The sequence below is a fragment of the Indicator indicator genome, chromosome 20 (assembly GCF_027791375.1).
Source record: "Indicator indicator isolate 239-I01 chromosome 20, UM_Iind_1.1, whole genome shotgun sequence".
NCBI classification, from domain to species: Eukaryota; Metazoa; Chordata; class Aves; order Piciformes; family Indicatoridae; genus Indicator; species Indicator indicator.
In genome coordinates, this window is record NC_072029.1 from 19337264 (window position 1) to 19362537 (window position 25274).

General features: G+C 46.3%; 1 protein-coding gene across 1 annotated transcript; it reads right to left on the reverse strand.

The window, feature by feature from the left end:
• Positions 1-1347: 1347 nt before the first annotated feature.
• On the reverse strand, positions 1348-23534 carry STAM (signal transducing adaptor molecule). The gene is made up of 12 exons (XM_054390072.1): positions 23469-23534; positions 23286-23381; positions 22660-22806; positions 21668-21758; positions 16690-16882; positions 15640-15734; positions 13666-13754; positions 11495-11582; positions 8618-8672; positions 7653-7806; positions 4342-4517; positions 1348-1597 (listed from the first exon to the last, which is right to left on the reverse strand). Exons 1-12 carry the CDS (start codon positions 23517-23519, stop codon positions 1348-1350), a joined length of 1485 nt encoding a protein of 494 aa, XP_054246047.1. The 5' UTR covers positions 23520-23534.
• Positions 23535-25274: the final 1740 nt, after the last annotated feature.

Consider the following 25274-nt stretch of genomic DNA (forward strand, 5'->3'; position numbering starts at 1 on the left):
GTATAAATACAAAGCAACAGCAGCCTTTGCACAAGGAACTCTACTTAAGCTGCCTTCCCTCACCATTTTCCTTTTGCAGCACCTCAGCCACAGAGGGAAAATTTCACACCTTAAAGAGCCACCTGGCTACATCCCTGCAGTGTGCAAGACTTTTGAAAAGCCTACCATGCTTCAGGAGAGAATTCAAATGGGAATGCAAGGAAGATGTCTTGTAAGCTATTCAGACTTTGGAAGGACTGAACAACTCAGACGGTATCAATGGAAGCTGGAACAGATGCTCAAGGCAGAAGTGTTTGTGTAAGAGTAAAGAGAACAAATTGCTAAGCAGGGCCACAAGAGAGAAAAGAAAGCCCTGAAGGTTTGTTCAGCCAAGCGATCTCAGTGTCCAGAACTGTCCAAGCTCTAATGAAGAGGACTTGACTGAAGCAGTGTTACTCATGGTGTGTGTTCCACCTCCAAACTCCATCGCTTTTCTCCCACCTCAATTCCCCTGTCCTTGGTGTAACCTCTGCCAACACACACAGAGCACAGTTTTGGTGCTCCCTGTACAAAGTAGCTTGAAAAGAATAAATTGCCTGCTTCTCATGATGAAATGCAAGACCCTGATCTGTTGCATGGTCCCATGATATGTTTAGCAGCCTCTGAATAGCAGTTTTAAGAATCATAATTTGCTGTTATTCCCCCAGATCACTTTCTAGTCACCTAGTCCTTTGGTAGAGAAGCCATCTAATGGTCAGGAGATATTTGTGAACAATGCAGGAAGGAATCCAACCTAGACTCAAGCAGTTTGTAAATTCACAGACAGACCTTTAGGTGAGTGTAACCATGATATGAAGAATTACTGCTCCTCCTGCACTGGAAAAAGACATCACAACTGTCATAAAACTCTGAAATATGGTTGTCAGTTTCTGATTCAAATAAAAGCAGTCAATTCTTTTGAAACCTTGTGTTAAATACATTCCCATGATCACCACAGCTCTAGGAAATGGCCACAATGGCAGTCACACACCCTACGGACATAACACAAATGCCACAACAGTCTGCAAGTGTTGAGTTCTCATAGAGCAGCCAATTTTACCAGACATAAATAATCTTGTACCAATTTTTAGGCATTTTCAAAGGAATCAAATGTCCCAAATAGATCTGTTCCTCTGCAACATTAAAAAAACAAACAAACAAACAAACAAAACCCCTATAAAGTCAGTGCAAATTGAACTTGTTCACCAGGATAGATTCTTAGTAAGCTGAGGATAAAGAACGTTGAAGGGATTAAAGGAAGAAACTCATACAACTACCAACTGCCTTTAGGAGAGGTTAAGGAAGATGAGGAATGGGAAGTCCTGGATCCTATAGCAGAGCCTTCTGTGAGTAACTCTGCTGGGGTTGCTGAGGTGGCAGAGGCTGTGGTTGTTGTGGAGGTGCTTGCTGGCTGCCTGCTGTCTGTGGCAGAGCTGTAGATGCTAAGCTATAGTTTGGCACCTGGGATAGATTAGTTCCAGCATTCTGATAAGCAGCAACATCAACAGCAGCAGGCGGGGGACTGTACATTGAGGCCTGGTTAGAGTAAGTGTGTCCAGCAACGGAGCCACCCATGGCACTGGAACAGAACAAAAGGACACTTGAGTTAACCAACAAGTTACCAACAGAGCAGCAACACCTTGTTCTGTCTTCAGCCCTGCCTCTGGACACCATCCAGATTTAAAACTGCAGACAGTGAACATTCCAATTAAAAGTCCAAATTAGATTTAAAGGCACCTAACACCCTCCCAGGGAGTTAAAGTGGACTGAGCCTATACTGCAGCTGGGTTATGGTTGGACTAGATGATCTCAGAGGTCTTTCCCAACTTCACTGATTCTATGGGATCCTGTCTATTGTCCATTTCACTCATCAGAACAGCAACCCCCAACCCTCTGAGACAACAGAATGAGTCAGGTGCAGCATGTAGAAACTCACTTCATCACTCCATGTTGTGCCTCCCCAGATCATCAGCTCTGGGGACAGAAACTCACAAATACTTTGGTAGCTCAGGATGGATGTTGGACCAATTGGTGGATAAGGAATTGGCTTGAAGATTGCACTCAAAGAGTGTCAGTCACTAGATCAATGTTGAAGTTGGAGACCTGTGACAAGTGGTCCTCCTCAGGGGTCAATACTGGGACCAGTGCTGTTTGACATCCGTCAGTGACATGGGCAGTGGGGTTGAGGCACCCTCAGCAAGTTTGCCAATGACACAAAGCTGTGTGGTGTGGTTGACAGGCTGGAGGGAAGGGATGGCATCCAGAGGGACTTGGACAGGCTGGAGAGGTGGATCAATGACAGTTTCATGAAGCTCAACAAGGCCATGGGCAAGGCCCTGAACCTGGGTTGGGGGAAGAGACCGACCCACACCTGGCTACAACCTCCCTTCAGGCAGTTGTAGACAGCAATGAAGTCACCCCTGAGCCTCCTCTTCTCAGGGGTGACCTCATTGCTGTCTACAACTGCCTGAAGGGAGGTTGTAGCCAGGTGGGGGTTGGTCTCTTCTCCCAGGCAATCAGCAGCAGAAGGAGGGGACAGTCTCAAGCTGTGCCAGGGGAGGTCTAGGCTGGGTGTTAGGAGGAAGTTCTTCACAGAGAAAGAGATTTGCCATTGGGATGTGCTGCCCAGGGAGGTGGTGGAGTCTCCGTCCCTGGAGATATTCAAGAAAAGCCTGGATGAGGCACTTAGTGCCATGGTCTGGTTGATTGGATAGGGCTGGGTGATAGGTTGGACTGGAGGATCTTGGAGGTCTCTTCCAGTCTGGTTGATTCTATGATTCTATGAATCCCAAGCACAAATCCAGGCTGGACAGAGAATGGCTGGAGAGCAGTGATGAGGAAAAGGACTTAGGAGTGCTGGGTGAGAAGCACAACCTGAGTTGGCAATGTGCACTCACAGCCCAGAAACGAATGCTGTCCTGGGCTGCAGGTCAAGGGAGAGGATTCTGCCACTCTGCTCTGCTAAGACCCCACCTGGATTCCTGTGTCCAGCTCTGGAGTCCCCAAAACAAGGAGAACATGGAACTGTTAAAGCAGGTACAGAGGAGGTGGAAGAGATGATCAGAGGGATAAAGCACCTCTGCTAAGGGACAGGCTGAGAAAGTTGGGGATCTTCAGCCTGGAGAAGAGAAAGCTCCTGCGAGACCTTAGAGAAGCCTTCCAGTACCTGCAGGGGGCTACAGGAGAGGTGGGGAGGGACTTTTGACAAAGGCCTGAAGTGATAAGAAGAGGTGGAAATTCTTCCCTGTAAGGGTGGTGAGACACTGGAACAGGCTGCCCAGGGAGGTTGTGGATGCCCCATCATTGAAAGTGTTGAAAGCCAGGTTGGATGGGGCCTTCAGCAACCTGGTCTAGTGGAAGGTGTCCCTGCTCACGGCAGCAGGGTTGAAACTGGATGATCTCCAAGGTCTCTTCCAACCCAAAGCATCCTAGAATTCTCTGTCTATACAAACTTACAAAAATAAAATCACTTTGTGCAGAGAGAAAAAAACCCAAACCAGAACCTTGCCCTAAGGTCTGTTCTAACCTTTTTCACAATATAGGTGCTTCAGCTGCAGCTGAGCATCTACTCAGACTAGAAAAGCAACTGGAGCTCCTTTGCCTGGGGAAGCTGTAGAAGCTGCAGTGAGTGTTTAAAGCCCATTTAATTGGTTCCAAAAATGAGCAGAATTCTCCCATGATCCACAGTGAGGTATTTGGGAAAAGGACAACACAATGGACACCAACTCAGGAATTATGCAAAAGCAGCGAGAGCAGCAGATCATTTTGATCATAAATGGATATATAAAGTTAGCTAAAGAAAAATAATTTAGAAAGAAAAATCAAGCTTCGTTTTCTACAATTTTCCTTTTCTAGAAAAGAAATCTCTATAGATGACAGATTTCCACTGGACAAAATTATCAACTAGAGAGAATCAGAGAAGCCTGAGGTTTGTCAGGAGTGTTTTCCATATACACGGCCCCAGTAAAAAACAGAGTTTAAATAATAGTACTGGATCTCTTTTAGTTGTGGTTAAAATTCTAACTTCTGTGGTTAATATTTTCTGTAGTCCTCTTGTTCAGAGAATCACAGAATGGTAGAGGTTGGAAGGGACCTCCAGAGATCATCCAGTCCAAACCCCCTGACAGAGCAGTCACTTAGGGCAGGTCACACAGGAACACATCCAGGTGGGTCTTAACAGTCTCCAGAGGAGACTCCACAATCTCTCTAGGCAGCCTACTTCAGGGCTTCAGCACCCTACACCAAACAGGTTTCTCCTCTTGCTGAGGTGGAGGAGAAACTCGAGTGATTCAGACACTTGAAAAGCAAAGCATTTAAAATTACTTTGTGTAAGAGGTCTGTACAGGCTGAGCAGGCAGCACTGAGCTGGCAGATGGAGTCCCTGTGCCTTGGCTGTGAGAAGAGAGCTGTTCAGGAGGAAGGTTGTAGCCTGGAACATGGCCCAGCTGTGCACTCCCTGCCACCAAGTAGGCACTGCTTTGAGGTTGCCCCGCATAAACCTGGGAAGGTAAAGAAAGGAATATTAAAAATAAAACACAAAACAGCTTGGTATTTAGGATCTGATTTGAGAACTTAAGAATCACCCTCTCATCCTTTTTCTGTTTTAACAGAACATAACAGACTGTCTTCTGTTAAGTGCTGCAGCAGAAAACATCACCACAGGTTCAAAGGACACTGAGCACACACTACCCTTAGGCTCCAGCCTCAAAAAGGTCAAAGAATTCACTGGAAACATTGTATTCCGAAGTTTAGTTTACTGACTCTCATTCATGCTCATGAAGAGCTTCTGCTTCTGCCAGAACACATGGACAGCTTTGAATCAAGTAACAAAGGGCAGCCCAGACTAGAGCACTTTGTGAGGCCCAGCTGTCGCCAAGCAGAAGGGCTGAACTGCAAAGCCTTTGTGTCAGAGGTACCTGAGTACTGCATGGAGCTGCTGGGACTGCAACTGGTGAACTGTCAGAGCAGGCCAGGAGGGAAAAAGAGCTAAGAAAACAGCAACTGAAAATAATGTTATGTTTTGCAACCAGCTAGGGGAAAACCTTGCCAGGAGATCACAGAATCACAGAGTGCTAGGGGCTGGAAGGGACCTCTGGAGCATCTGGTCCAACCCCCTGCCAGAACAGTATCACCCAGGGCAGGTCTCACAGGAACACATCCAGATGGGTTTGGAAAGTCTCCAGAGAAGGAGACTCCACAACCTCTCTGGGCAGCCTGCTCCAGGGCTCCAGCACCCTCACACCAAAGAAATTTCTCCTCATCTTGAGGTGGAACCACCTGGGTTCTAGCTTGTACCTGTTGTTCCTTGTCCTGTCACTGGGCACCACCAAAAGGAGCCTGGCACCTTCATCCTGACACCCACCCCTGAGATATTTATAGACACTGATCAGATCCCCACTCATCCTTGTTTTCTCCAGACTAAACAGCCCCAGGGCTCTCAGTCTTTTTTCATCACAGAGATGCTCCAGTCCCTTCATCATCCTTGAAGCCTCCTTTGGACTCTCTCCAGCAGGTCTCTGTCTCTCTTGAACTGGGGAGCCCAAAACTGGACACAGTATTGCAGGTGTTGTCTCAGCAGGACAGAACAGAGGAGGAGGAGAACTTCCCTAGCCCTGCTGGTGACACTTCTTGATGCACCCCAGGATGCCACTGACCCCTTGGCCACAAGGGCACATTGCTGTCCCATGGAGAACTTGCTGTGTCAACTCATGCTCAATCAAGACTATGCTTTGGTTTACTGATGAATTACTTGTTTCAACACAAATGACTAGAAGCAATGATCAGATCCATGCACAACTGAATTCATATCAAGTTGGTAATACACAGTTCTGTCTTGAGACCCCTGCATCTCAGGTGACACATACAGAGCAGGGTTATTGATGTAGCAGCAGAATTTTAAAAGGTAGCAAATGCACCAGACCTTCTAACTTCAGAACTTTGTCCTGACTTATTTTCCACCCAATATCCAGTTGTGTTATTTAAGAATCCCCCATCAGATGCCCATTTATAAAACACTTAAAATATCTGAGAGGGTCACAACATGGTTGCTTACCACACATGAACAGAAGCGTCTCAAGGACACAAAAGACAACCATCCCCTCTTGAAAAGACACTGAAAGGAAAGTGCACATTTGTAGGAAGCTGAAAGACCTACATCTGCTTCAATGCTTCTATAGCACTGCACAGGTACTAGTATGTTGTCTTCAATTTTTTTTTACTTGCTCGAAATCAAATGATTATTGAAAAACCATTTGGAAATGTTCTGTTTTCCAATCAAAGGAAAAAGAATACAGCAAGTGTCCATTAGACTGTGAGCAAGTGTTCACTAGACTATAGAATTAAACATGTACATGTTTACAAGACCTTTTAAAATACCATGGCACACAAATAAACCAGAAGAGCTCCTCAGAGCAACAGAGTGATGCTGCCATGAAAGAATCATGCTTTTTAACTGCAGCCATTTCAGTGCTAAATGTTCCTTATTGATATGTCACAAGAAAAATCCCAAAACAAAACACCAAAAGGAAACTGAAAGAAGATGATTCCAGAGTGGGGAAGGCATAATTTTGAACGGGAATTGTAATCCTTGGGGTTTTTTTCTTTCTTTGTCTCACTATGCATAGCCAGTGGCAGCTTTAAGGGTGGCAGCTGTAATTTTCTGTGCAACTCACAGCACAGAGTGGGTTTATTCCTTGATGAAAATCAATCGAACAGAAAAGAACCAAAAGTGTGAGAACCTGCAAAAGGAGACTCTCCAAGATAAACAAACTCTGCTTTGACACAGTTGTGAGATTAAATACTGCTCTTTTAGCAGAGATGACAACTGAGAAGCACAGAATCATAGAGTGGCTTAAGGTGGAAGGGACCTCAGAGATCATCTACTCCAACCTCTCTGCCTCTCAACTAGAGTTCGCTGTTCAAGGCCTCATCCAACCTGGCCTTGAACACCTCCAGGGAGGGGACATCCACAACCTCCCTGGGCAACCTGTTCCAGAGTCTTCACACTGAAGAACTTCTTCCTCAGCTCCAGTCTAATCCTCCTCTTCCTCAGCTTCAAACCATTTCCCCTTGTCCTGTTTCTAGACACCCTCAGGAAAAGTCCCTCTGCAGCCTTCCTGTAAGACCCTTCCAGGTATTGGAAGGCAGCTCTAAGATCCCCCAGTGCCTTCTCTTCTTCAGACTGAACACCCCCAGCTCCCTCAGCCTGTCCTCACAGCAGAGGTGCTCCAGACCTTAGATCATCTTTGTGGTCTCCTCTGGACTCACTCCAGCAGCTCTATGTCCTTCTTCTGCTGGGGACACCAGAACTGGACGTGATATTTGAGGTGGGGTCTCAACAGAGCACAGTAAAGGGACAGAATCCTCTTGCTTGCCCTGAGTAAGGTGATTTTAACCTAGCATCAAGGTAAGAAAGGTCACAAAAAGATGTTTCTGTTTCAGTGGTGGGGAACAGAAGAACCAAATGATGACCTGAAATCAAGGTGCTCCATCACACTTTATGTATCAGGCTCTATTTCTGTAAAAAAGTGTTTGAGCTCATGGGGAAAAGTGCTTCTCATTAATAATTCCCAAGAAACCAACTCCATCTTGGCATGTGTGACAACATCCATGGCTGCTGGGGGTTCCATACACACCTGGGAGCCAGAAACACCAGCTGGCTGCAGGTAGTACTGTTGGTTCTGTAGCTTTGCATACATGGAGCACATTGGGTCTTCATTCATCAATTTGTTATACAAAGAAAGAGCCTCCATTGCTTTAACATTGAGCTCTGAAAGTTCTGAATGTTTCCTAGAAAAGAGAGTTTACAGCTTATTCTGCAATTTCTACAACTTCAGTACACAACAAGACAACACAGGGCACTTCCATATGATAAGCAACACATTCTTACTGCCTGTGAAGTGAGGCCAGGGTGTCAAGTGGTGCAAAACTATCAAATATTACATGACTAGGCAAAACCACAACCTTTGGGTCGCCTCACAGATTCACAGAATGGGTTGGGTTGGAAGGGACTTTAAAGGTCATCCAGTTCCAACCCCCTACCATGGGAAGGACACCTCCCCCACTAGCCCAGGTTGCTCAAGCTTCATCCAGTCTGGTCTTGAACACCTCCAGGAAGACCTCCCTGAGCAACCGGTCCCAGTGTCTCACCACCCTCACTGGAAAGAATTTCTTCCTCATCTCCAGTCTAAATCTGCCCTCCTCAAGCTTCAGTACATTGCCTCTCATCCTACCACACCAAGCCTTTGTCAAAAGTCCCTCCCCAGCTCTCCTTAGCCCCTTCAAGTACTGGAAGGCTGCTTTAAGGACTCCCTGAAGCCTTCTCTTCTCCACGCTGAACAGCCCAAATTCTCTCCACCTGTCCCCATAAATGAGGTTCTCCAGCCCTCTGATCATCTTTGTGGTCCCCTCTGGGCCTGCTCTAGCAGCTCCATGCCCTTCTTATGCTGGGGGGCCCAGACTGGATGCAGTGCTGCAGGTGGGGTCTCATGAGATAAGCTCCCAATGCACCCCCCAGTTTTCTTTGCCAGTATTCACAGGGACAATTCAGAAATGAGTAAGCACCAAACACTGCTATTTCAACATAGAGGACGTTTTTTACCTGTCTATATCTTCCAACTTTTCATCTATGAGAGGTCCCATCTGGTGGCACATTGCTAGAACACAAAGACATTAAAACAGATCAGAGTAATAAAGATTTCCATACTGCACAGTCAGAAAGCAGCTTTAAAGAAAGAAATGATCAGACAGAGATTTGTAAATGATAGCCCAATTGTTTGAAAATAATTTCTGTGATCTGTGTGCCAAAAAAGGTTCTAGTGACAGAGGTGGTGTCATGGCAAACTGAAGTGATCAGTTTCAAAAGAAAATCAAAATGCAGCAAACCAAACCACATTTCAGTTGCCGAGTGTAGAGCTGGCACTATTTTGTGCACAGACGTTCAGGTCCATCTGAAAGGTGACCTCTTCTGCCAGGAAGGGAATGTTCCACCTGCATCACGTATTCAGCAAAGGGGACTACAAAGAGACTGTGAGAGCACGGCAATGGAAAACAGGCTGAAAAGATTCAAATCCCCTGCAGGTCAGAGGCACAAAGAGTTACTGCTCCTCACTGAGGTCCTCGTTTGGAGCAGGAGGCTTTGCAAACCTCTAACTTGTGCAAACACCACCTGCAAAGCTTAGCAGAACTAAGCTGAAAAAGCATTCCAATAAACAAAAATGCACCCTCTGTCAGCTTCCAGCTCATGGAGCTGCCAAGCAAACCACAGTTAACTAACAGAGACTGTGTCAAATGTAACATGGAAAGACAAGGCAGCTGGAAGGAGATACTGAAGTCCAACCCTACTCCAGAATCTAGAATGTGCCACTCAGCCAAGCAATAAGCTCTTTACTAACCAAGAGATGTGTTTATCTCAAGAGCCACTCAACATTCAGAGAGGAGAAAAACAAAGATTGAGGCAACAAAGATGATCTGAATGTATTATAAGCAGCTCTGGAACACTGTAGTCTCCCACATTTCCCAATTAGAGATGGAGAAGGCTCTGAAATCCTTGGGGCCATGATGGGTGAAAAGTCATCAGTGATGTGTTCCTTGGTGGCATTTCCAGGTAAGAGAGGCCTCCAGCTGCTTCTGTGAATTTGAGATCAGTAAAACCATGGCAGAAAAGATGGTGAAAGGTCTAAACCTGCTGGAGTTCTGCCAGTTTGACGTCCGGTAAAAGGCACAACAAAGATTGATGGAATGTCAGAATGCTAACAGGATGACTTCACTGCTGCCAGCCACAAACCCCAGGCTCCTGGAAGTGCTGGGCTGAGCTCTCCACTTTAAAGATCTTTGTGGCTGGACAGCTGGATGGCAGAAGAATCTGAAGTGTCTTTGTCTCAACTGTTGATCTGCACCTGGTAGGAACCCAAGATTCAAAACACCTCTGGAACAAAATTCCCAGAGCCTAGGCTAAAAACAGCAGCTCCCCAAGGCCTGCTTGAGTATAGACCACTGCATAACTGCACTGCAGAACTATCTGCAGCCATGTGTTTGGCAAGAGCTGTTGTAGGTGGCTGTAGAGGGAGCATCTGACTGCACCACAGCCTCCAGACTGTAGGAGCAGTCCCATGGTGCAGTATAAAGTTCAGCCTTTGTTCTAATAACCTTTCAAGGTGTTTAGAAAGGAGATTTTAAGGTAAGCCACATTGGCAATCATATCTTCATTGTACCATTGTACCAACCATCTATGGTTGGTACTTAGAAGAACAAAACAATTCCTGTTTCTTTTTCCCTGCTTTAGTCAACTAGAGCAGGTGTAGACATGTCACTGACATGCAGTTCCTAACACAGGATTCATATAAGGTGTAATGAACCAGATGAGTGTGGAAAGATGGCAGATACCCAAAATCTTACAACCTTATGCAACTCTCCTGATTAATTTCTATAGAGATCAGACAGCTGCCAAGTTCTTAGAGTCTGGTTCAGTCTGAATTGTAACCTTAAGGCCATCTTCTGTCTCATCAACCAGCTAATTAAGAGGTTTCTTCTCTTCCTTTTCCAGAAATCCCTTCCAAAATTTTAGTGCATCCATCAACTCAAGCAGAATCACAGAATGGTTTGGGTTGGAAGGAACCTTAAAGACTGTTAGCCTTGGGGCCTCCACAAGTTCTCTGGGCAACCTGTTCCAGTGCCTCACCACCCTCATGGGGAAAATTTCCTCCTAACATCTCATCTCAATCCAGCATCTTCCAGTTTGAAGCCATCACTCCTCATCCTGTCTCCACTCCACTCCAAGCCTTTGTCAAAAGTCCCTCCCCAGCTCTCCTGTAGTCCATTCAAGTACCGGAAGGCTGCTTTAAGGTCACCCAAAGCCTTCTCTTCTCCAGGCCAAACAGCCCCAACTCTTTCAGCCTGTCACCATAGCAGAGGTGCTCCAGTCCTCTGATCATCTTGGTGGCCTGCTCTGGAATCTCTCCAGCAGTTGTGTCTAGAACAGTCTGCAATGCCTCTTTGCAGAGGTGTTCTGAAGAACTGGAACCTGCAGGACTAGTCTGATGTGCAGCACCCCAAAAGGTATTTGTAAATATTGAAGTGAGGTAGAAGTGAGATACCTACAGGTCTGTTTTGAGCCTCTGCAGTATTTCTGCTTCCTCTCACAGAACCTTCCTTACACTCCTGCAATTCATTCTGTGCTACTCTAGGAAGGGGGGAAAGGATGAATAAGATTGAATTAGGCATTCCTGGATCTTGAAAAGGGAAAGGATGCAGAATATACTTCTCTTGAGAAAGAATTTGGCTTGTTTTAAGCTAAAATTTTGGTCTCTTAGATGTAGGAAAAAGAAAGTGAGAAGAAAATTACAACTCAGGCCTTTTCCTCATGCACGCTAGTAGCGCAGCCATAAAGCTCAAGCAGTTTCAGCCCAGTGCCAACTTGGTTTGACCGAAGTAATTTACTAGAGAGGAAAACAACAACAAAATCATGAGATTGTCTTACCCTCAAGGTGAAGAAGTTCTGGGATATCTGGCTGGTCATCAGATGGATCTGCACTTTGTAACATCTGCAAGAGTTGGTCCATTTTATCCTAGAACACAAATCCTGCAATCAGGGCGTGTGTGGGGGAAAGAATTAACCTTTCAAGGACAGCAAATGAAAGCAGCTATTTACAACAGCCATTTGGATCCCCTGGGACTTGGAAAACATCTAGACTAACAATATCTACATCTAAAATACATGCTACCTTAAAATAATAAAGATGCTTGAACAAGGAAATCCAAATGACATAAAACTATCAGCAGTAACAAGTGGAATGCACAGAATACTCTGTCATTCCTAGAAGTCCTTCTAAAAGGTCTTCTGAGCAGCTTCTTCCCCACTCCAGTTATGGCACAAGCAATATACCACCTAGTGGGTTTAGTGGCAATGTTGTGACAGAATACACAGAGAGCTTTGAAAAGAATCACAGAATGTTAGGGGCAGGAAGGGACCTCTGGAGATCATCCAGTCCAACCCCTGTGCCAGAACAGCATCAACCAGGGCAGGTCTCACAGGAACACATCCAGATGGGTTTGGAAAGTCTCCAGAGAAGGAGACTCCACAATCTCTCTGGGCAGCCTGCTCCAGGCCTCCAGCATCCTGACAGCAAGGAAGTTTTTCTCCTCATCTTGAAGTGGAACCTTCCGTTGTTCCTTGTCCTATCACTGGGCATCACAAAAAGGAGCCTGGCACCTTCATCCTGACACCCACCCCTCAGATATTTATAGACGTTTATCAGGTCTACTCTCAGCCTTTACTTCCCCTAACTAAACAGCCCCAAATCTCTCAGTCTTTCTTCATAGTAGGGGAGTTTCAGTCTCTTCATCATCCTTGTAGCCTCCTTTGGACTCTCTCCAGCAGATCCCTCTCTCTCTTGAATTGGGGAAATGAAAACTAAGAAACGGGACCTAAATTCACTGAAAAATGATGCTGGATTTTGTAAGCCCATGAGGCCTATCAGCACGTGAGCAAGGGCATTACTGACACAAAGAAAATGAGGTTTTTCAGATGATGTTTGGAGGGGTTGCATGGCTGCCTTCAGAGTAAGTCACCCTTGACTAATACCAGTTTAAGAGCAACCCATCTATAAAAACAGCAAAGGGAACTGTTTTTCATTTCAATAAACAGTTGCAGAACCCTAGATGAGAAAGAAATGGAAGGTCATGAAAGAAAGGGAAAAATTGTTAAGAAAACAAGGAGAGGAAAAAAATACAACAAACAGGAAGAGAAAACACAAAAGATTAATAAGGTGGCCTGGGAACCCTGCAGAATCACTATAGTAAGACAGTGTGGCTCTTCCTAAAGATTCTTTACAGAGCAACACAAAGCTCAGAGATTTCAGAGGAGGAAAGACAGCTTTCAGCCCAGGGCAAAGCAGTGGGAAGTATACTGGAAATAAATCTAAGACAGCATTCAAGATGGGTACCTCTGAGGTATCCATATAAAGCAAAACTTGAAAACAAACGTGTCACTTTACACCAAGCTTGCAGCATAGAAGTGAGCAGCTGTAGAACCCTGGAGTAAGGCCCTCAGTGGAATGCAGTTTCCAAATTCAGTTTCAGAAATCACAGAATCACAGAATGGCTCACATTGGAAGGGACTTCAGAGATGATCTACTCCAACCTCCCCAACACGGGCAGGGACACCTCTCAACTGGACTTAGTTGCTCAAGGCCTCATCCAGCCTGGCCTGGAACACCCCCAGGAGGGGGCATCCACAGATTCTCTGGACAGCCTGTTCCAAAGTCTCACCACCTTCACGCTGAAGAACTTCTTCCTCAGCTCCAGTCTAACCCTGCTCTCCTTCAGCTTCAAACCATTCCCTCTCATCCTGTCTCTAGACACCCTCATGAAAAGTCCCTCTCCAGCTTGCTTGTAGGATCCCTTCAGGTATTGGAAGGCATCTCTGAGGTACCCTGCTGGAGTCTTCTTGATTCTTAAGAATTTCAAGATACAGGAAACAATGAGAACACTGTAGCTTATTTTTTTGAGTCAAGTCCAGTTTTCCTTCCCATTCCCCTTTGATTATGTTCTCCCGATATTTCAAATTGGTTTTGAAGTACAGGTGAATGAGTTGAACTCCACATATTGCAAATGTACCCGCAGCTGGAATCAGTATGACATCAGGCTTACTTCATCAATATAAACTGGCTCAGGTTCAGGTTCTATTGTCTCCACTTGAACTTCATCACTGAACTGCACCGTTTTCTTCTCAGCTTTCACTGTAAGATAAAGGGGCAGGTTTTAATTTATCCAATAAACCCAAACAAAGCAAGGGGATAGGTGTTACACAGCGAGCGTGCTGCCTAAGTGCTTTGCATCTGACACGTCTACTGTGAAAACCCAAAGAAAAAGTAAATAAAAGAAACTCTGATTTGGTGACATGTGAAGGCCTCTGCACAGAGGGAAACTATTTCCTTAATTTGTAGAGTGCATCAAGAGGGATCAGTTCACACAAGGCCAATAAAACAGATTTTAGCAAACAAATGAAATGTCTTGATCATGGTGTCCCTGCACATAGCACACTTCTTAACGAACCAGGAAAATGGGGAGGGAGAGGGATTGGAAGCAATGGGGCTACTGAGTCAGGTTTAACAGAAAACCAGTGACAGCAGCTCTGACAAACTGAAGCCCTCTTGTCTGCAAAGGAAAGCATAAAACATAAAGTTCTCAAATTTTGATATTCGTTCTCCATCCTAGAATCATAGAACCATGAAGGTTGGAAAAGATCTTTAAGATCATTGAGTCCAACCATAACCAAACTACCATGACCACTAAACTATATCCTGAAGCACCACATCTACAGCTTCTTGAACACCTCCAGGGATGGGGATTCCACCACCTCCCTGGGCAGCCTGTCTCAACCCCTCACCACTCTTGCAGCAAAGAAATTGTTGCTAATCTCCATCCTAACCCTCCCCACGCACAACATGTTCTCACAACATGCATCTCACTCCTCAGTCACAAAGCAACAACAACCAACCTGCCCAATGCTACTCTTAGTACACCCCTCCTACCAGTTAGTCAGAACAGAAAGCAGATGACTACTACAGATGGAATCCTGCACATCCCCTTGGCACACTCCTACTGAGATCACAAGATACTGGTCTTGCAAACCCATCAGATTTAGAGATGGGTTCTAGGACCTTCAAACCTTGTCTAATCAGCCTTTCTGTAATGTATTTAGAGTGGGCTATGCTGATATAAAGAGGTGCAAGAAGACATCCAGCATGCAGGAAGCACCCCTCCTGCCATTATGCTCACATGTTCCCAGAAGGTCTCTGGAATTGTCTGAACAGTAGCAATCTGCCTCCCACTCCTGTCTGCCCAGGGGCCTTCTGTTTTACTTGATTAGGAAGAAGGCAATTTGGGAAAAACCACTGCTGCCTGCATTGATCTAGGTGTGGGTGCAGCTGTTTAAACGAGGCTCAAGGAAGCTACTGCCCAAACCACCAGTAGACGGCATCATATTTTCCAGCAGATGCCAGCTTGGGCAAACTTGGCTTGACACATAGAGAGATTTTTGACCTAAAGAAAAACAGGAAGAGCAATAGTACCTCCAAAGTGTGAGTAAAACCATTTAACATTCAAACTTGATCTCCACATCGACCACAAGACGCACCATAATCAAACACAAAGCTTCTTGTCAAGAGTCACTTTAGAAGGAACCAGGTCCCTGCATGCTGAAGTGACACTGTTGGCCAAGAAGCCACTTTCTAGCACAGTGCTATTTGTAGATGCTTTTACTTTCTCTGAGAGATTACAAATGATCAGATGCAGACATTAACACCTCGTACATGCACTGGACTTTCCATTTAGGTACACCTGTAGGTGAGGGTAGCAGCAAACAATCACTGAAGCTGAAAAAGCATTTTTAAAAGAAGTACCAAAGCCTCGAATTTGTTCTGGAACTGTTGGTTTGTTTGTTTTCTTTTCAGGGAATACTGTTTGATTTAATTGTATTAGCAGCAAGGGCTTCTGACTTTGAGTATTAACTTGCATCTGAACTCTGCCATCAGGGAAATGAAAGAAGGAAAATAAATCACTACAGAAATATCCCTTGGGCCACAGCAAGCTCAACACATACATAAATGTGATGTTACTTACTCATTTCTGGCTCAGCAGAAAGATCAGCTGTTACAAAATTTGATGGAAACAATCCTACACCCTGATGAGTTTCACCTTTCCACCAATTTGGATCACTAAAGATAATAAAAACAAATTAAAACCTTTATACATTTAAAAACCTCACAGTCAAATGGAATTCTCCTAAGAACTGCACAGCACAGGAATTTATATTCCTTGTACATAAATACAACTTGTACAGATACACACAGCTTCACACAATAATCCTTAAGCATGTAGAAAAAACTTTGCATGTAAAAAACCTAGGAGATCACTAAATTAAATATTTAACGTGTAAATAGATTTTACTGCCTGCTTCTACATGAAGATATCACACAATGGCCCTAAGAAGGGACCTCAGAAATCATCTACTCCAGGGACACCTTCCACTAGACCAGGTTGCTCAGACCTTGAACACCTCCAGGGAGGAGGCATCCACAATCTCTCTGGGAAATCTGTTCCAGAGTCTCACCACCCTTGTACCAAAGAAATTCCTCAGCTCCAGTCTAATCCTGCTCTCCTTCAGCTTCAAACCATACCCCCTTGTCCTGTCTCTAGACACCCTTTCCAGCCTTCCTGCAGGATCCCTTCAGCTATTGGATGGCAGCTCTAAGGTCCCCTCTTCTCCAGGCTGAACAACCCCAGCTCCCTCAGCCTGTCCTCACAGCAGAGATGCTCCAGCCCTTGGATCATCTCTGTGGCCTCCTCTGGACTCTCTCCAGCATCTGTGTGTCCTTCTCCTGCTGGGGACACCAGAATTGGAGGCAGGATTGGAGGTGGGGTCTCAACGTAGCAGAGTCGAGGGGCAGAATCCCCTCTCTTGCCCTGCTGTCCACACTCCTCTGGCTGCAGCCCAGTACACAGCTGCCTGCTGGACTGCATGAGGGCACTGCTGGCTCCTAGGGAGCTACTCAGCAACCAACACCCCCAGGTTTCTTTCTTCAGACATGATAATTATCATGCCAAAAGATAGGATTCTCCACTGATTTCTGCAGCCTAACAGGCCTCTAGCAGATAGTCTCTAAAAATTACCTGTCATCAAGGATAGTTATGAGCTCTCCAGCTTTAAAGGTCAGCTCGTTGTCTTCGGCAGCCTCAAAGTCATAGATGGCACGAACCTTTCGGCCCTCATGCTTGTGACTTGTGAGCAGGCTGGAGGTGCTTGGGTACAGACTAGAAAGAGCTGTTTGCTGCTGCCTTTGCTCTTTCAGTGACAGCTCAATAGCTGCAAAAGAAGAGTTACTCACATGAGCACTTCCTAGGGAAAGGGGCTGAACCACAGGACAATTTAACTGCAGCAGCAGAAACTTCTGCCTTTAACTTTGAAACAACAGCAGGAAACAAAGCGATGTTTTGACAGCTAGAGAGCAGGGCTCTCCCAGAGGCTTACTGAACCTTTCAGCATGAGTAGCAGAGCTAAACAGCACATGCAACCTGATGGGATACCACACTGCATCCAGCCATTCACTGTTCTATGATTGCTATGGTGCTCAGTCACCCCCACAGTAAAAAAACCTGCCTCATTAATTCATAATTAAGAAAAAGATTTTTGCTTAGACAAGCCAAATTTTGTCCATTTGCATCTCCCCATAATTCCTTGAATAATTTTACATCTCTTGGTGATTGTCAATAAACTTGACTGAGCAGAAAGGCTTCACTCATATTAAACTCCTCCAAGTTTATGAAAAAATGGTTGTGTTTAAGAAGGGACAAAACGGGACACAAAAACCACTTGGGAGGCCACACCTTGAATACTGGGTTCAGTTCTGGGGTCCTCACTCCAAGAGAACAAACATTAGAGAACCTACCCTTTTAAAAGCAGATTTTGGTAGGTCACTTGTTGAAGAAACTATTAGTAATATGTACAGGTGGGCTGCTGGTGTTTGAAACAATTCAATGTTGCATTACACAATAGCTAACCAACAACAAATTGTACCAGAGAGAGAAACTGTAAACATTCAAAACTGCCAGCACAAGAACTTCACTCATGTTGTCAGCAGGCATTGTCACAGCTTTAAACCCAAGGCCATAGTATCATGGAATCACAAAGCCAGAGCAGGGCAGGTCTCACAGGAACACATCCAGGTGGCAGTGGAACATCTCCTGTGAGGCCAGGCTGAGGGAGCTGGGGCTTGGAGCCTGGAGCAGAGGGACCTGAGGGCTGCCCTCATTCATGTTGATAAAGATGTGCAGGGCTGGAGCCAGGCACTGCTCAAGGATGTCCAAAGATAGGACAAGGGGCACTGGGGGCAAGCTGGAACAGAGGAGGTGCCATGGCAACAGAATGGAAAACTTTGTCCCTGTGAGTGATGGTGCTGGAGGCCTGGAGCAGGCTGCCCAGAGAGGTAGTGGAGTCTGGAGTCTCTGGAGACTTTCCAAACTCACCTGGATGTGTTCCTGTGTGAGCTGCCCTGGGTGATCCTGCTCAGGCAGCGGGGCTGGGCTGAGCTGAATGATCTCTAGAGCTCCCTTCCAACCCCTAACATTCTGTGATTCTGTGCCATAGCAAGGTGAAGAAAGACAAAGTTCCTCAGTGACAAGTTTGAAACCAATATGCCACAATGTCTGAAGGTCTCCTGTGACAGAGGTGCTAGGCTTCTTAACTGGGATCTGCTTTCATCTCTTAACCAGTTCTGGTCCAGACCAGAGAAGCTGCCTGTTACTGTTTTAGGCAGCGGTTTAGAGTAGAAAATCTCTGGTTCATAGGTTTTCTTTGCACCAGTCTGTGAGCTCCACTGCATGCCTGCAGCATTTCTGATGTAGATCCTCTGACGCCTGAAGCCAGACTAGGGCTGCTCTCATTCCAGTCACAGGTTTTGTCTCTTAGTGTTACGTGACACAGTCTCTCCTTTAGGTCTGCCAGCCACTTGTTTGCATCCAGAGTCCTTGTTGGAAACTTGTCATGCTTCAAAGATGCTGCGTTTTCTCTTCAGATAAATTAGTTACAGTTCAGTAACAGAATTGCTCCTGTTCATCCTTACACTGAAATACTTTGGTTACGGAGAATCTCCAAAATTTTCTTTCTTCACTTCAGCCAACCAACTAAATCAGGTTTTACCAAGTTAGGATTAATCTAAAGTCTAATGATAGTGGTTGGAAGAGACCTCCAGAGATCATCCAGTCCAAGCCCCCTGCCAGAGCAGCATCACCCAGGGCAGATCACCCAGGAACACATCCAGGTGGATTTGGAAAGTCTCCAGAGAAGGAGACTCCACAACCTCTCTGAGCAGCCTGCTCCAGGCCTCCAGCACCCTCACACCAAAGAAGTTTCTCCTCATCTTGAGGTGGAACCTCCTCTGCTCCAGCTTGCACCCATTGTTCTTTGTCTTGTCACTGGGCACCACTGAGCAGAGCCTGGACACCCACCCCTCAGATATTGATAGCCATTGGTCAGACCTCCTGTCAGCCTTCTCTTCTCCAGACTAAACAGCCCCAGTGTATAGTTTTAATCTCCAACCCTCCAGGAAGTGGAGGAACAGAAATGACTACCACAATCCACAAACACAGCAGGCACATGGAGAAAGGAAGGGAAGCATTTGTTCTCCTGCTTTATTTCATCTCAAGAATCAAGAATCAAGAAGGTTGGAAGAGACCTCAAGGATCATCGAGTCCAACCTGTCACCCTACACCTCATGCCTATCTAAACCATGGCACCAAGTGCCACTTCCAATCCCCTCTTGAACACCTCCAGGGATGGTGACTCCACCACCTCCCTGGGCAGCACATTCCAATGGCCAACCACTCTCTCTGTGAAGAACTTTCTCCTCACCTCCAGCCTAAACCTCCCCTGGCGCAGCTTGAGACTGTGTCCTCTTGTTCTGGTGCTGGTTGCCTGGGAGAAGAGACCAACCCCCTCCTGGCTACAACCTCCCTTCAGGTAGTTGTAGACAGCAATGAGGTCTCCCCTGAGCCTTCTCTTCTCCAGGCTAAACAGTCCCAGCTCCCTCAGCCTCTCCTCATAGGACTTGTGCTCAAGGCCTCTCACCAGCCTCGTGGCCCTTCTCCGGACATGCTCCAGCAGTTCAACATCTTTCCTAAACTGAGGGGCCCAGAACTGGAAACAGTACTCAAGGTGTGGCCTAACCAGTGCTGTGTACAGGGGTACAATGACCTCCCTGCTCCTGCTGGCCACACTATGCCTGATGCAGGCCAGGATGCCATTGGCTCTCTTGGCCACCTGGGCACACTGCTGGCTCATGTTCAGGCGCCTGTCAACCAGTACCCCCAGGTCCCTTTCCACCTGGCTGCTCTCCAGCCACTCTGACCCCAGCCTGTAGCTCTGCATGGGGTTGTTGTGGCCAAAGTGCAGCACCTGGCACTTGGACTTGTTGAATGCCATCCTGTTGGGCTCTGCCCATCTGTCCAGCCTGTCAAGGTCCCTCTGCAGAGCCCTTCTACCTTCTAACAGATCAACACCTGCTCCCAGCTTGGTGTCATCTGCAAATTTACTGATGATGGACTCAATCCCCTCATCCAGATCATCAATAAAGATATTGAACAGGATGGGGCCCAGCACTGATCCCTGGGGGACACCACTAGTGACAGGCTGCCAGCTGGATGTGGCACCATTCACCATCACTCTCTGGGCTCGGGCCTCCAGCCAGTTCCTAACCCAGCAGAGTGCTGCTGTCCAAGCCATGGGCTGACAGCTTGGCCAAGAGTTTGCTGTGGGGGACAGTGTCAAAGGCCTTGCTGAAGTCCAGGTAGACTACATCCACAGCCTTTCCCACGTCCACCAGGCGGGTCACCTGATCATAGAAGGAGATCAGGTTGGTCAGGCAGGACCTGCCCTTCTTAAATCCATGTTGGCTGGGCCTGATTCCTTGGCTATCCTTCAGGTATGCAGTGATTACCCCCAAGACAATTTGCTCCATGATTTTCCCTGGCACTGAGGTCAGGCTGACAGGCCTGGAGTTCCCAGGTTCTTCTGTTCGTCCCTTCTTGTGGATGGCTGTCACATTGGCCAGTTTCCAGTCTTCTGGGACCTCTCCAGTGAGCCAGGACTGGTGGAAAATGATGGACAGAGGCTTGGCCAGCTCATCTGCCAGCTCTTTCAGCACCCTAGGATGAATCCCATCAGGTCCCATGGACTTGTGAATATCCAAGTGACTCAACAAGTCTCGAACTAATTCCACATGGATTTCAGGAGTACAGCACTGCTCCTTGGCCCCATCAACCAGCTCAGGAGGCCAGTTATCCTGAAGTCCTCCTGCCTTACTGTTGAAAATGGAGGCAAAGAAGGTATTTAGAATCTCAGCCTTCTCCTCATCCTTAGTCACAATGTTACCCTCCACGTCCAATAGAGAGTGGAGGCTCCTCCTGCCCCTCTTTTTAGCATTAATATATTTATAAAAATACTTTTTGTTATCCTTCACAGAAGCGGCCAGTTTAATTTCTAACTGTGCTTTTGCCTCTCTAATTTTTCTTCTACATGATCTAACAACATCCTTAAACATATCACTAGTTGCCTCCCCCCCTTTCCAAAGGCAATAAACCCTCTTTTTTTCCCTTAAATCCTTCAGGAGCTCCTTGCTCATCCAGGCCGGTCGTCTTCCCCGCCGGCTCGTCTTACGGCATGTGGGAACTGCCAGTTCCTGTGCCTTTAGGAGCTCCTGTTTGAAGTAGGTCCAACCATCCTGGACCCCTTTCTTCTTAAGGGCTGTTACCCAGGGAACTTTCTGAATAAGTTGCCTGAACAACCTGAAGTTTGCCCTCCGAAAGTCCAAAGTGAGGGTTCTGTTACTGCTCCTCCCTATTTCCCTGCATATTGAAAACTCCACTATCTCATGGTCGCTGCACCCTAGACAGCCTCCAACCATCACATCTCCCACCAGCCCTTCTCTATTTGAGAACAGCAGATCAAGCAGAGCCTTGCCCCTGGTAGGTTCACCTAAGAGCTGCATCAGGAAGTTGTCATCCATGCACTCTAGGAACCTTCTGGACTGTCTCCTCTCTGCTGAATTTCCTATTGCCCAATGTGCTCCTCTGGTCAGCAACTAAATGCACTCACCTTTAGCTAAATCCTCCTCTTCCTTTTTGTTGGCCACTGTACCAGGATCTTTGGCAACCAGAGCTGGACTTGCTTTTGCCTGTTCTGCAGCCTAGGCAAAGTGAAAGGTGTAAAAATGAATTCAGCAACAAATTGGCAGCAACTGGATCTGTATTCATCTCTAACATAAACATCTGAAGTACATCAGAGCGAGCATCCTGCATCTCATCATCCTGGCATGGATCAGCAATTGTGTGACCAGCAGGACCAGGGAAGTGATTGTCCCCCTGGACTCAGCACTTGGGAGGTCACACCTTGAGTACTGGGTTCAGTTTTGGGGCTCTTGCTCCAAGAAAGGCATTGAGGTGCTGGAGCACGTGCAGAGAAGGGCAGCAAAGCTGGGGAAGGGTTGAGGAGCAGCAGGATTGGTTAGTCTGGAGACCTTCTTGCTCTCCACAACTCCCTGAAAGGAGGCTGGAGCCAGGTAGGGGTTGGTCTCTTTTCCCTAGTAACAAGTGATGGGACCAGAGGAAATGGCCTCAAGTTGCCCCAGAGGAGGTTTAGGTTTGATCTTAGAGGAAACTTCTTCCCTAAGGGTTCTCAAGCACTGGAACAGGCTCCTCCGGAAGGTGCTTGAATCCGCATCCCTGAAGGTGTTTCAAAGAGGGAGAGATGATAGACATGGGATAGCACCAGCCTTGGTAGAGGTAGAGAATGGTCCAGGGAATCATAAATCATCTAGCTCCACTCCCCCCACCATGGCACAGACACATTCCACTAAACACTCAATCATCTTAAAGGTCTTTTCCAAACAAAATGATTTTGTGATTCAACTGTCAAAGGAAAGCTTCATTGAGACAAGAGAGATTTAATTTTCTTTGCTAAACACATTCTAGAACTCAAGACTCCAAACTGTAAAAAGTAGAACTCCAAACTGTAAAAAGCAGATTGATGACAAAAAAATCAATCAACAATTGTGATACCTTCTAAGAACAACCCATCAGCGAACATACCTGGGAACCAATAGCTGGGAAAGTAACTCCTTGCTCCTTCAGGTTTTTAATCATAGCAGATATTAAACTGAGCTGTGGGTCATTCTTGAATTCATCAGTCCATTCCACCATGAGGGCCTTCAGCTTTTCACAAACCTTTGGATGACCCTGCAAGAACAGCAGAAAGTATGTGGGAATTTGTGTTGAACCTTCTGCTACAAATCCTTGCACTTTAGGTTGAAGTCTGTTGTATTCCTAAGGGATAACTTTATTAGAAAGGGAGCACAGTGCCTTAGCCTTGTGTTTTGGGATAAGCACTGGACCCAAAATCAAGTAAAGCAAGGCTACAGAGAATCCCTGTGGTATCTCCAGTTCACCACACTTGTCTCCAGTGTTTCATTTCTACTATTGAAGGTTAAAATTAATTGCTATATTTATAAATTAAGATCCCGCCTCCCCCAAACAGAACACATAAATAAACGCAGTAGGATGTGGCTTTCAGGAAAATCTTTGCCACAGTCTTCCCAGTTTTCCTGTACCCTTCCCCTCTCCCCAAATTCCAGCCTCCTGAAGGCAGACTCCATTCCACTTCCACCCCAGCCCATTTGTGTCTGAGTTTACTCTCCTGTTAGCTGCAGATACCTTACCTTATTCAACACATTGCTTACTTCACTGGCAAAATCTCTTGAACAGACTTCTAAATGGAAGATTTTCCCACAGTTGGATACACAGGCTCCTAGAAGCTGAAGAAACAAAGATTCCAACTCAGAGCAAACTTCTTGCAGCAGAACTCTGCAGGAAGGAGAAGCACAAGGTTCAAAAGAGCTTACTGTTAATGCCTGCATAGCAACATGAGGATCTTTGTGGTTCACTCTCTTCATAATAGAACGGAGACAGTCCTTAGGCCTAAAAAAACACAAGGGAGGGATCAAAAAAAAAAACCACAATGAAGTGACAGCAAGTTCTCCCAAACATCATCAGGGAAATATCTAGTAATTTGAATATAACATTAAACAAAACAAACCAACACAATTAAGGAAAAAAAAATCTTCACTTTGAGGCTGGCAGAGCACTGGTACAGAGAGGTTGTGGAGTCTCCATCTCTAGAGGCATTCAAAACCCACCTGGATGTATTCCTGAGTGATTTACTCTGTGTGATCCTGTGGACTGGGCTGCAGCCAGAGGAGTGTGGACAGCAGGGCAAGAGAGGGGATTCTGCCCCTTCCTTCTGCTCTGTGGAGACCCCACCTCCAATCCTGCCTCCAATTCTGGTGTCCCCAGCAGGAGAAGGACACAGAACTGTTGGACAGAGTCCAGAGGAGGCCACAAAGATGATACAAGGACTGGAGCACCTCTGCTATGAGGACACGCTGAGGGAGCTGGGGGTGTTCAGCCTGGAGAAGACTCTGTAGGGACCTTAGAGCTGCCTTCCGATAGCAGAATAGATCCTACAGGAAGGCTGCAGAGAGTGTCTAGAGACAGGACAAGAAGGAATGGTTTGAAGCTGAGGCAGAGCAGGGTTACACTGGTTCTTAGGAAGAAGTTCTTCAGTATGAAGGTGGTGAGTCACTAGAACAGGTTGCCCAGAAAGGCTGTGGATGCCTTCTCTCTGGGGGTGTTCAAGGTCAAGTTGGATGAGGCCTTGAGCAGCTGAGTCTAGTTGAGAGGTGTCCCTGCCCATTACAGGGGGTTTGGAGTAGACGAGCTCTGAGGTACCTTCCAACATGAGCCATTCTTGGATTCTACAAATATCCCTCAAAAGATGTCCCTGAAAGAGGGTAAATAGGGAAAGAGGAAAAGAGAAGACAAAATGGAACTAATAGATTTTCTGCATTTCTGGACTACTTACAGTAACTGTTTTATTTTTAGTACTATCGTTTCTCTCCTGATCTGATATAAAAGAACTAACATGAGCCCCAGCTGCACCCCTGCTTGGCTGCACTACATTTGGCTATACCACATTTGGCAGTGTCTACATGTGATTGCAATGGCCACCTCATGCTAGTAGTAGCAACTACAGAGACTGCTGTCACAGAGCAAAACTCCCTGTCTATCAGTGCATCCCCTCCTAGGACCAACTGTTCCCACTGAAGGCCACAAGGCAAGCACTGCCTTTCACCTATTATTGATTCAAGACTTCTCCTTTGTTCACATTACCTGAGAAAGAACCCATGCCAAAAAGTTCAGAAATCCCTGCTTTTCTGTCCAGGAATTTCTGAGCAGTGCCTGAAGGGTGCACATCCATCAACTGTTAAGTCACAACTGGGTGCAGGATCAAGAGCTTTGCAGTTCTGGAACAGGATCATGAGCCTAAGATTTCTTTTATCAAGGAATCCAAAGGCTTAGTAAAAATTAATAAAGTAACAAGAAAGCCTCAAAGCCAGACGATCTTCACAGAATCATAGATTCATAGAATGGGTTGGGTCAGAAGGGATCTTAAAGCTCATCCAGTTCCAACCCCCTGCCATGGGCAGGGACACCTCCCACCAGCCCAGGTTGCTCAAGGCCTCATCCAGCCTGGCCTTGAACACCTCCAGGGAGGGGGCATCCACAACCTCCCTGGGCAACCTGTTCCAGTGTCTCAACACCCTCACTGAAAAGAATTTATTCCTAAACTCCAGTCTTAGTCTGCTCTC